We start from the raw sequence: 12,298 nt of genomic DNA on the forward strand, positions 1-12,298 counted from the left end.
TTCCTTGTCCGGGGGGACGCTCCCTAGCGGCGCGGCGGGGCTCTTCGCGGTCGCCCGGGGGAGCCCGCATACCCGTCCCGGCTGCGCCTCCGGCGACGTTCCCAGGCTCTCCCATGTGCTCGCGTTAGGACACCTGTCTTGTGCGTCGCCGAGCCACCTCCTTGCAGTTTCTGCCCCCTTTCTGAACTCAGCCTTTATTCATCCGTCTGACTTTTCATGTATTGATTCTTCTAGCAGGCATCCCCCGATCCTCCACGAGATCCCGGGGACCGCACTGGGCTTTGGGAAGGAGAAGATGAAATATTAAGAGTTCTTGCGTAGCGCTCACTAGCGTTAGACACTCGTGAAGCTCTTCTGTGCATGATTTCATTGAATTCTCACAACTCCGTGAGGCACCTTCTATTTTACAGATGACTCACAAATCCAACTCAGAACTAACTAAGTGGTAAAGTGAGGATTCAAACAAGTCTGTCCGACTCCGAAGCTTTTAACCAGATCACCCCACCTCGGTCTCCCATGTTACAGCTTGGAGCGTCTTCAGTTCTCTCAACCACACTCTCTCCTAAAATTATACATCCCCGTCGACTTAATATGCTCTGTGCCAGCAGTGTTTCCCCACTTTTTTTGTCTACTGCTGTATCTTCAGCACCCAAAAGGCATGCAACAGGCTCCCAGTAAATATTTATTAAAAACATTGCCCATTTTCTGATACCATTTCCTTCATCTCTCTGCTTTAGTGCGATTTTCTTTGGAATATCCATTGGCCTACTCCCGAACCTTGTGAAGACACGTTTGCCTTTTCCTCTTCTGCTGTTCCGTGTGGGTTCTTATATCGTGTGGCAGTGTGGTCACTGTGCCCTTCTTGTGTTAGGCTTATTTCTTAGTCATTGTGGAGATTGGGTAGTTTAGCTCCTGCAGGGCAAGGCAGGCCCTTTAGTGAAAGAGAACGAGGGAAGGAAAGCATTACCTGAAAGGTGCTTTGATCATCTTGGAGAACCTGCCAAACTCATCATACCTGAAGGTGGAAGAAATGAGACTAGGATTCTAGGCACTGCTTTGTTCATCCCCTGTGTTAGGAGAATGACCTTGCTTTTTGTGCTGGAAGGCACATTGTGAAGATTGGGATTACACTGAGCAGCAGCTTTTTGTTTGAAATGCGTAGTTGTCTGGACCAAGAGAAAACTTAAATTCTATTCCTGATGCCTGCTGATTAGCAGGTGACCTCAGACAGGGCACCTTACCATTTGAGCCTGTTTCTCCAAATGTGAATCCTTTTCAGAGTAGTATCGAGGTGACTCTGGAGCATTAGGAAAGTCATTGGTTATGTTCTATGAGTTGGCATTAGGAAAAAATGGAATAGTACTCTTAAATCACTCAGGGTTTGGCAGAAAGTCAGTTTGAATATTGGCATTTTGGATATATCTTGTGTTCTTCAGTTAATGTGTTTGTAGAAGTCTGAGTGGTGAACATGTGCTAAGAAAAAACAACTGTGGTTTGAAAAGCTAAGCTCAAATTGCAGTTCCTGCAGGAGAGTTGTACCACATCTGTGAGTCAGATTATCTATGGGCAGTGACTGCTTTTATTTATTATATCCATGTGGAATGTAACTTTCTCAACGTAACTCTCTCAGAGTATGTTGGCTGTATCAGCTTTCTACCCAAAGGGCTCAGCTAACCTTCTAGTAACTTCACCCACAGGTTTCCAACAACATGGATCTCCCTAAGGAAGGTAATTTCCCGTCTTTGGGGAATGGAGTTCCGTGTTTGCTAGAACATTGGGCTGGAAGTCAATACATTTTTTTAAACTTTACTGTTGAGGCAAATTATTTCCCTTCTGTGCCTTAGTTTGTCCTCCACATACCTAGCTTAACTTTATTTGGTGGTGTGCAAATAAATGAGAGACACTGTAACACATGTTTTGTTTCTTGAGAGTATATGTAGAAGATGTTTCCCTGAGGCTGTGGATTGGACATCACAGTTCCAGACATGTTTGTTGTGTCTTGAGAATCACCTGTTCAAACCTTCAGGTTTGAGGCAGATCTTTCAGCAGTCCCTGGATTGGTTCCCAGCACTCTGCCTCTTTTCTGTCATACAGTTTTTTTTTTTTCATTTTTTTAAAATTAAGGTATCATTGATACACACTCTTATGAAGGTTTCACAAGAAAAACCATGTGGTTATTACATTCGCCCTTATTATTGAGTCCCTCCCCCATATCCATTGCAGTCACTGCCCATCAGTTTAGTAAGATGCCACAGAGTCCCTGTTTGTCTTCTCTGAGCTACACTGTCTTCCCACACACACACCATGTCATACAGTTATTATATTCCTTTGTAGTGTTATTGTTAGGATCATGCTCTTTATTATTTTTAACTTTTTTGCTGTTTGTGTAATGTGTGCTTGATGTCTTTTGGCATTCCCAACTATGCTTATGAGCATCATGAAGGTCTTAGGTTTATTTCCCTATCGCTAGACCAGTAAGTGTAGGAATTGAGGAATCAGAATCCACAAGGACTCCCTTCTTCATAGACTATCACGTTTTCTTTTATTCTGCCTTTTGTTGGAATTTTTGCATGTAAGATTTGTTTTTCTAATTTTTCTCTTCCGATTAGATTTCAGTTCTAAAAGGGACTCCTATCTTTTTCCCTCTTTGATACTTGTTCATCAGCATGTATTTTTTGAGCTTCTGTGTGCTAGCTACCATGTTAAGGGTATGGTCTGCTATTGCAGAACAGAAAGCTTCACCTCAGTCTTTGCTTGCTTGTAGAACGAATCTTGGGTGCAACTCGAGGCAGTGTAATACAATTATTAAACTCTGGGGCAATATACAGACCAGGAATCAAGCCTTGGCTTCATTATATATTAGCTGTGTGATCTTAAGCAAGTTACTTAACCTCTCTTAAACCTTAGTTTCCTGTTGAGATAACGGGGACAATAACAGTGTCTGCCTCATAAGTAAATTGTCAACATTCAGTAAGACAAAGTGTTAAACATTTAATCAGTGAAGTGCCTGACATAACTGCTGAGTAAATGTTGGCTAATCTTATTATCAAAAACTCATTTTCAGTAAACATTGTTTTTGACATAACAAAAAGACCATACATAACACGACATGGTTTTGCCAATGATGATTTTAATTTCAAAAGAATTGGCTATTTTTTTTCTTGTGAGGAGTAAGTGTAAAAGTTACTGCTTTACTCTAGGGCGTTGATCTCCAGTCTAGTTTATTAGCAGAATTGTTTTGTGTGTGTGCATGGGGTGTGGGGGTAGTCCTAGTCATCCATTCCCATGCCCCATCCCCGCCACAAGCTAATGTTTCAAATATGAAAGGCAGAGAGGGTCTATACTGACCAGGTCTTTCACTTTCTCCTCTGAAGCAAATTGATGCCCAAGAGCAGTGGCAATTTTGGAAATCATCTGGGTCCTCACTTTAAAATGTAGATTTCCCATGCCCATCCTCTGAGAGTAGCCCTAGTGACCAGGATTCGCTGTTGATGTGTTGTTTCCAGGTGATTTGCTGTATGTGGTCAGAAGACATACTGTAATTCACTAATTAAAAGTGTTTTGAGAAACTCTTTAGGATGTTGTATTAAAAAAAAAAAAAGCTGTACAGATTTTGGCATGACAAATATCCACAGCTGGAATTTGAGAAAACAAGACATTCTGGATTTGGCAGCTGGTCCTTGTGAATGGGTAATGGTCGTACCACTCTCTTCTGGGATTCACTGTTACCCAACTAGTTAGAGATCTAAGTTCTGAAAGCAGATGTGGATAAATTAAAACTCACTGATGCCCATGCTTTTTGAAATTGAAGATAGATGATCAAGAAAGAGTGATTTAGCACAGGCATACAAAAAGCCTTTGATTAATAGTAAGACCTCTTTCTATTAATTTTGATGAACTGTTAGCTCTATTTTTAGCTGTTGTATAATAGGTACCTAATTTCTTTGTGCAAACCAGAAGCTATTCTTTTGTTTTTGGAATTAAAGGTTTTTATTATGGGATGTACATGGCACTATTACCTTTATATCTGTAAACTCTTTATTATGGATTATGTATGGTTCTGTACTATAATCAAGACATTTATACAGAGTGACACTTTGGGTTTTGTTTGACCTCTTAAGCTAGATCTCAGTGGAGATTGGAATGCACGTCACTGATAAGCAAGTTCACACTTCTTCCCCTGGTAGGGTCTTCATCTATTCCAATTGTGCTTCCTTTGGGAGACGACTGCTATGTTTTACTTTAAGTACCATAATGCGGATGCCAGAGAACTTGCATTGGCTGAGGAATAATCTCCTGAGATGCAGTGTTATGAAGTAGAATGGTGTAGTCTAACTCAATGAAGTCATCAATTCTTTGCACTGGACAGTTTGAATTTTTACCATTTTATATCATGTGTTTTTGGTAGAATTCTGCCATATTATATACTTTAGCAGGCAACTCAGGCTAAATGTCGAACTGGCTTCATTTCTAGAGGTACGTTTCCAAAACTGGAATGTTTTGGGCTTCAAGTAGTTGCTTCATGGACTTGAGTCTTTGATAAAATGTGTTATCTTCTTCTTCTGGATTCTTTCCAATTTCTCCTACAAATATAAAGTCGACTCCTAGTGCAGTATCTTTTCTTGGAGGGTAAAGTACTTCAGCTGTGCAGTTCACTGTAACTTGTTTTTGGATAATTTCTTCCACAGAAAATTTAAGGCAATACTTAAGCCCTCTTCCCGGAATATCTTCCATGCTGGCTTGCTTGACTGTCTGCACCAGAAATACCTGTGGGGGGTCCCCTGTTGGTAGCTGATGCAGTTCTCCGCCACCGAGGCCGCCTGGGAGGCTGGGTAGTGAGTTGGCGGGATTTCCATCTTGGGGAGCAGCAGCTGGGCGAGCACGTGGCTGAGAGCAGCCTGGAGGGAACCTGGGTGCATCCGCCACAGCTTGAGGGCTAAGCTGGAGAGTCCAGAGCTATTCTTGATAAAGTAAAAGTATATGCCATTTTTAAAAAAGCCCTCCCTTTGTTTTTTGCTAATCCAAATTTATCAGACAAATAAATTAGATGATAATTATTCTGATTGCAAAAGGCATTCTTACTTTCAAAGTTTACTATAAATTTCTTTAAGTAGTGAGCTTGCTCCTATTTTTAATTACTTAGGGCACAGTTTACTTGTACCTTTAAATATATATTATCAGTATAAAGGGACATACTTGTTTCATTAACTGGACTGAATCTCCTAATTTTTGAATAACGAATGCTACCTTATTATCAGAAAAATGATTAGTGATTGCACAGTGCCATTGTGGGAGTTGGTGGCTGTTGATTCAGAACTGAAGTTGTTTTCTTAAAAACATCAACACTTAGAAAGATTTATAATTTTTAGATGTGTTTAAACCTATTTTGATGGGAATACCCTGAAAGACAATTCTTAAATAGATATATCTAGTGGTTTGTGTTACACTCTCGATGGAAAAGCATTTTTCATTTTGTCCTTATGGTTAAGACAACTTGCATTCATTTTGCTAAGTGTTAGTACATTTTCTTAGGACCTTTCATTTTCTCTGCAGATATGCTTTCTAAGCAGTGTTAATTATTGCAGGTTACTGTTCTAGAACTGATTTAGGATCTCACGAAATATAATCCCTAAGCTTTTTATAATCCTTTGAGAGATTTTTTTAATGGTTAAATTTTGAAATTTCATTTTAGACTTTAAAATCCCCAAAACATGTTTCCTGAAATTCCAAAGGCATGGATTAGGGAAGGAATTGGGGTAAGCATGTGGTGAGGAGTGTACTCGAAGAGCTCACTGAGGGCAGGGACTACATCTAATGTGTGTTTTTTTGTCTCGTGAATCTAGCATTGCATTCAGCACCTAGTGGGAATTCATTAATGAATGAACAAACATAGCACTATTCATAATGACTGTTAGACTTTACTTCATTGAGAAAGCAAGTTATCTCATGCATTTAGATAATTTTCTGGAGGTGACAGGGGTCCTGAAATACACATAGTCCTTTTCTAGATTCTTCTTATCAGTCACTACATTTTAATGAGAAGAGAGGAGATAGAAATATACTAAACCGAGGTATCTTCTTAGCATAGAAGACGTTCTACAATTCACTAATTAATGTATTTCATTAATTCTAAAATGCACATTTTTTTCACACTTAATACCCCTGAAGTCAGAATGTGTCCTATTATTGATGAGTTATAAGCATATAAATAAACATGCAATTAGTGGCATCTTAGGTATGTTGAAATATGGTGGCCATTATTTTTAACACAGTACCTACTTGGTTTAGGTTAAAATCTTATATTTTAGTTTCCCAATTTTATTTTGAATATCAGACTTCTAAGAGCAATATAACTGTAGCAAGATTACTGTCTAAAATTTTAACAAACTATTTGGTACATTGAATTTTTTGCTTTAGAAGAGTGGACAAAATAACTGTGAGGCAGCGTTGTCAAGTTTGTGTCGTCTAAATGAGCAAAATTACCTCTGCTTTCTGTCTTTTTTCAGTAGCAGTAGAAAACTGTGGACAGTTCTGCTTGGCAGGTCAGCTCTGAGAGAACTGGTAAGTGGTGGAACTTTCATTGTTTAAAAAAAACTAAACGCCTTCTCTTTGAAGTAGAAAGTAAACACATGTTTTTATTCCTAAAACTTTGTGAACGTGATGCATTGCCTATTTCCCTCTGCTGAGATGCGGTGTGTTTTCTAGCCTAGCTGCTGAAGTTTTCCGAATCTTCATCTTTGTACCTTAGTGATTGATGCCTTTTCTGAAGAGACCCCAGTGCTGCTCCGGCGGCTGCGAATCCTGTTCCGCTGCCTCAGGCCGAGGGAGAGTGTCAGGCCTTCTCTGTCTCATACTTTACTTGCCTTTTCTTCCTTTTCTGTTTAGCTCACTCCTTAGGTCACAGAGGCTGTGGTTTCTAGAACATTTCCAAGTATACAGTCAATAAAGGACAGTTCTTCATGTTGATCCTCTGGTGTTGTGACTCTTTGAGGGTAAAGTGTCAGAATGACATTTGATTATTACTATTGTTATTGTAATTAACATAATGAACGTTACAGGTTTTCTGGAGTCTTAACATTTTTTGTTAAGCTTTTGTCTGATAATTCCACTTTGGGAAATGTGACTTAAAAGAGAGAAATCCTGAGAAAGTTTTGTGCACAAAGCTCTTTACCATAGCATTGTTTATATGAATAAAGACATACAGTCAACTTCAGTGTATCTGACTTTAGAGGAATGGTACATAAATTATGATCTAATCACTTGGTAAAATACTATGCAGTTGCTGGAAAGAATGTTCATCAAGATTGTCATAATAAGAGTGGAATATTAAATCATTATGTTGGAATATTAAGCAAAGAAAAGGAGGCTGCAAAATTCTATATTCAAAATTATTTCATCCATGAGGGAAAATGTTTATGGACTCAAAGGAATATATAATCCTCAGTGTAATCCTAGAGTCTGATTATAATTGCATTTGTATAATTTCCTTGTTTTCCAGAATGAAATTGAGGCAGAACTGAATAAACACTGGCAGCAGCTGTTAGAGGGGCTTTCTTACTACAAACCTCCCAGGTATGGCTGTTCCTTTTGTCTGGGTAGAGTAATTCCCCTGAGGATGCAGGCAGAGATGAAACCATCTTCATGTATGATTTTACGATATTGCTGGGTTAGGTAGATCAGAGAGAATACAATTTGGTTACCAGTGGAAAAGAGTAGGGCACAATTTTTTTTTTTCTGTCCGTTGAAAGAAAGGGAAATTCTTTCTAGAAATACAGTATTGTTGAATCCAATTATATAACCCTAGAGTCCGGGGATGAATATTAAATGTTCAATTAATATTTCTAATACCTGTTTCAGTCATGATGTTTGTGTGAGGCAGTGTCAGCACCAAATGCTGGGACAGAGCAGTTAACAATGATAATAGAAACTGACACCTATATAGAGTTTACTGTGTACCAATTATTATTCTAACCACTTGACATGCTGTAAGTTATTTAATCCTGATCACAGCCCTTTGAAATAGGTACTGTTTTAATTCTCTGGCTGAGTGTATAGATTTTTAGTCAGTGAAAAGCAACAATAAAATATAAAGTAGTTAAAAAAAAGAATATAACTTGTACGACTAGACTATTCTACCATCATTCCTCATCCATATCTCATTCTGTTATGCATTGTAGTTCCCAAGTTACCCTCATTTCCCTTCCTGATTTTTTTTATATCTTCACCATCCATTTTCATTCCCTTAGATTAGGGAAGAACTTTCTTCTTTTGTTTATCTATTAACCTTTCCCCTGTAATTATTCTGAAGTCACTCCCAGACATGATGTTATTTTATCTGTAAATACTTTACTATGTATCTAAAATATCTGGACTTTAAACAAACAAGATAATTGTTATAATCACTTTTAGGTACTTTTATTATTATTGTTTCCATTTTACAGATGGGGAAACTGAGGCACAAAGAGGTTAAGTAACTTGCCCAAGGTCACACAGCTAGTAAGTGTAGAACCAGGATTTCAACCTGGTGGTCTCACTCCAGTGTCTGTGTTCTTAATCATCATTCTGTGTTGCCTCTTTCAGAACTTAATGTTTAGCCTTATATTAGCATTTGTGTTGTGGATCTTCTGTGAAATGTGAGTTCCCCCCCCCAAAAAAAATCCAACAGTATGCTTTAATTCACAGAATGGACATTTGTGGCATCAGTTACCTTTTTTAAAGACAAAAGTTCCTTTTGTAGTAGCATGGGATTTGAAGTCTGACGGAGGTGTTTTTCTTTTTAACTGCAGGCTTTATTTTAACATAACCTCTTTTTTTTTCTTTTTCCCTGTAATATCCTTTTTCTGTTCCAGGATCCAGTCTAGGGTACCACACTGCATTTAGTTGTCATGTCTCCTTAACTCTTAACTGTGATGGTATCTCAGTCTTTCCTTGATTTTCATGATCTTGAACAGGTTTGAGGAGGACTGGTTACATGTTTTCTAGAATGTCTTCCATTTGGATTTGCCTTATGTTTTTCTCATTAGATTGGGGTTGTGGGCTTTAGGGAAGAATGCACAGAGGTAAAGTACCATTCTTATCACATAACAGAAGATACATATTATCCACATGAAGTCACTGGTGATGTCAACCTTACTCACTTGGGTAAGGTAGCATTTGCCAAGTTGCTCCTGTAAAGTCACTTTTTTCTCTTCCCCTACTCTATGTTTTGGAAGTGAGTCACTAAGTATAGCCCACTCTCAATGTGGAGATGTAGTGAAGTTAAATTCTACCTCCTGAAAGGAGGACATCTGTGTATATTTTTTGACTTATTTTGTAAGGAAGATTTTCTTCTTCTCTACATTTATTTATTTACTTATATAGTTATGGACTCATGTATATTTGTTTTGTGCTTTGTTTATACGCTTTGGTCATTGGGAGGGGGTTCTGTTAGGTTGACTTCCGTGTCCTTTTGACAAATCCCCATTCTTTGATTTTCTGGTATTTCCTTGCTTTCTGATATTACAACTTGCTCCAAGCTCATCTTATATTTTCCTCACTCCAGCTCTAGAATCAGGCAGATCTCCAAGGAGACCTGGTACCTTGTGTTAGAGAATGGTATTAGGAAACAAGATCTGGGTGCTGGGTGTGCTTGCTGCTATTGGGGTGTCATGGCTTCTATACCTTCTCTGTGGACCGAGCTAGATAATATACATATGTATACTAACAGACCTGGTTTCAAATTTCACCTCAACTTTTTATTAGCTGTGGGATTTTTGGTAAGTTATTTATTCTTTCTAAGTGTTGGTAATTCTATTTGTAAAATGGGGATAGTAATACTACCTTTCAGGATAGTTGTAAGGATCAGAAGTAATTATTGTAATTTAATGTACCTACAAATAATATTGATATAACTATAGTTAGTAACAGACATATGTACTTATTACTTAGGCATAAATCTGTGTTATAAAGTCTGTAGAAATGAATGTGTATATGTATATTTTGTAGGTACCAAAAGGGCAGAAAAAGGTCTGTAGTAAAGATATATTTAAGTATTTTTATTTTAAACTCCTGGAGGGTAATTGAGAATGAGGAAATAATTCATTGTTCTTTTCATAGTTCAAGTTCGGCTGAAAAAGTGAAAGCTAATGAAGATGTATTTTCACCACTGGAGGAACTGGGTTTAAGAATCAGCAAATTTTTGGTGAGTAAGAATTAGCACTGGCTCAGCTTATTACCTGCAGTGTGGATGTGCATAGTTTTATTGTCAGTAATTGCTAGTGAAACTTCAGTTTATTTCAGTTTTGGAGATGAAGTTGAGTATATTGTTTCAGAAAAACCCAAAAACCCAAGTTGCAACTCTTCTCGCTAAAAGCCACAAATCAAGTTGCCTGGCTCCTTTACTATGTGTAATTTTTCTTTAGCATACCTGTGGTGGTCTTTACATTGACTTAATTGTATTTAACTATGTAGCTGTTTCCTTTTAGTTTTAGAAACCCAGCCCTGCCTGCTGCTGTACCAGTGTGCTCGGTGAATGAGCACAGTTGTTTCCGACTGTGTAAATTTAATTGTCATGTACATTACATGTCAGTGACTGGCTCCTTTTTTTCCCCCTATTCGAGTTAAAATTGTTATGTTGTATGAAATCTTTTAAAAGGATTTTTATTTATTTAAGTTCTGTGTTTGTTCCAGAGGACAAATGTTTAGAATGCTTTGCATCCTTTGCGTGGTTTCTGAACTGAGGTAGCTGTTCTGCACTTAGGACCTCTGTGTTTCAGGGTCTTGATGAAGAACAGAGTGTGCAGTTACTTCAGTATTACTTGGATGAAGATTACAGAGGTACTCGGGACTCACTAAAGGTCTGTAGTTATGTCCAGCTCCCCTCTCCTTCCTTTATCCTGTTCCTTGTTGGTTTTAGATAATTAAGGGTTTTGGTACTCATTCTTTGCAACAGAGCAGGTACAGCCATTCTCAGGAAAGACTTTCTAAAGGCTTTAAAATATATATATGTCAACTGAGGTCTGTCCTCAGACATGGAGGGGTAGAGAGGTCAAAGACTGACATGTTGATCATAGAATCTCAGGCAGAGCCGAAAAGGACCTGGGACAACAGCCTGTCCAGCCCCTCGTATGAGGAATTGGAGGCCAGAGGAAGGAGGTAGGGATTTGAGCACAGAGTTGGATACACTTAGGTAAAAAGCCTTTCTTGAAACAAGTAGGCAATTAAAATTTTGAAGGGTGAAGTGAAGATGTTTGCCTTTTTCTCTTCTAATTGAGTTTTGTTTATAAGATTGGTTCATGGCTGTTACTTTTTCCTTCAGACGGTAGTGCAAGATGAAAGGCAGAGCCAGGCCTTAATCCTGAAGGTCAGTAGAAGTCACCGTTTCCGTTCTTTGATGTAAATTTGGGTGCTGGCTTCTTAACTTTTTCTCTGAGCATTGCTGGGTTTTGACTCTTGTTGGGTAAGTAAGCATTGAGGTCTTAATGAAGAATCTTAATAACTCATTTGTGAAACAAGAGACTTTTATCCACTGGACCCAGCTGCATCTTCTTTCCAATGGAGATTCTTTAGCCACTGCAGGTGAGAACTGATTCGTGAATATTTTTTCTCTAGGTCTGAGTATGACAGAATTTTGTATTTCTTTATTCCTTTATCTCCCCACTCATTTTAAAATGGAATTTGACTGTGACTTCTGAAGTAGTTTCCTATTTGGTATTTAGCAAGAACTAAATATATTAATTACAAGCAATGTGGATGTATACCAGTGTTATTTTATATTTGTTTTCATATATTTGGCTTGTCAGTTTATAGCCTTTTGTGTTAACTTGAATTTTTCAGCTGAGAAATCATGCTAGAAAACTTGTTTATATTATTAAATAATTCCTTTTATCTTGCATGACTTCCCTTATATCCTACTTCATAAAGGTCTTTTGCTTTCTTTTGGTCTAACACTGTGTTTCCATTTCTGTGATTGCTTATATGAACTGAACTTTTCCATTCACATGTTGAAATGATCTCTTTCATCAGTAAATTTAAAACTTTGTATCTTCTGTGTAAAGGTGAGTAACTGATTTTGAATTTTTGGGTTCTTCCTAGATTGCGGATTATTACTATGAAGAAAGAACCTGTACTCTTCGTTGTGTCTTACACCTTCTCACTTATTTCCAAGATGAAAGACACCCCTATAGGGTAAGTCATTAGTCTTCTTGATTCTCTTCCCCCTGTAAAATTCAACCCTTTTTAATAATTTTATATTATTCATATGCATATTCATTTGAATCTTTTATTTGTAGTATAGGTGTAAATTACTCTGTTTTGGATT

General features: G+C 37.9%; 1 protein-coding gene and 1 pseudogene across 3 annotated transcripts in view; one reads left to right on the forward strand and one right to left on the reverse strand.

The window, feature by feature from the left end:
• The window catches only part of NUP188 (nucleoporin 188), a 47,639-nt gene that overhangs the window by 379 nt on the left and 34,962 nt on the right, over positions 1-12,298 (forward strand). For 2 of the 3 annotated variants that reach the window (XM_036913639.2, XM_036913640.2), the window contains exons 2-7: positions 6,507-6,561; positions 7,499-7,572; positions 10,096-10,180; positions 10,755-10,835; positions 11,297-11,341; positions 12,073-12,165. In XM_036913639.2, coding sequence (XP_036769534.2) covers positions 6,507-6,561; positions 7,499-7,572; positions 10,096-10,180; positions 10,755-10,835; positions 11,297-11,341; positions 12,073-12,165 — 433 coding nt within the window. The remainder of the gene's footprint in view (positions 1-6,506; positions 6,562-7,498; positions 7,573-10,095; positions 10,181-10,754; positions 10,836-11,296; positions 11,342-12,072; positions 12,166-12,298) is intronic. The other variant, XM_036913641.2, reaches the window with a different exon arrangement.
• On the reverse strand, positions 4,197-6,553 carry LOC118926585 (latexin-like; annotated as a pseudogene).

Source organism: Manis pentadactyla, chromosome 3 (assembly GCF_030020395.1).
Source record: "Manis pentadactyla isolate mManPen7 chromosome 3, mManPen7.hap1, whole genome shotgun sequence".
In the NCBI taxonomy this organism is placed as follows: domain Eukaryota; kingdom Metazoa; phylum Chordata; class Mammalia; order Pholidota; family Manidae; genus Manis; species Manis pentadactyla.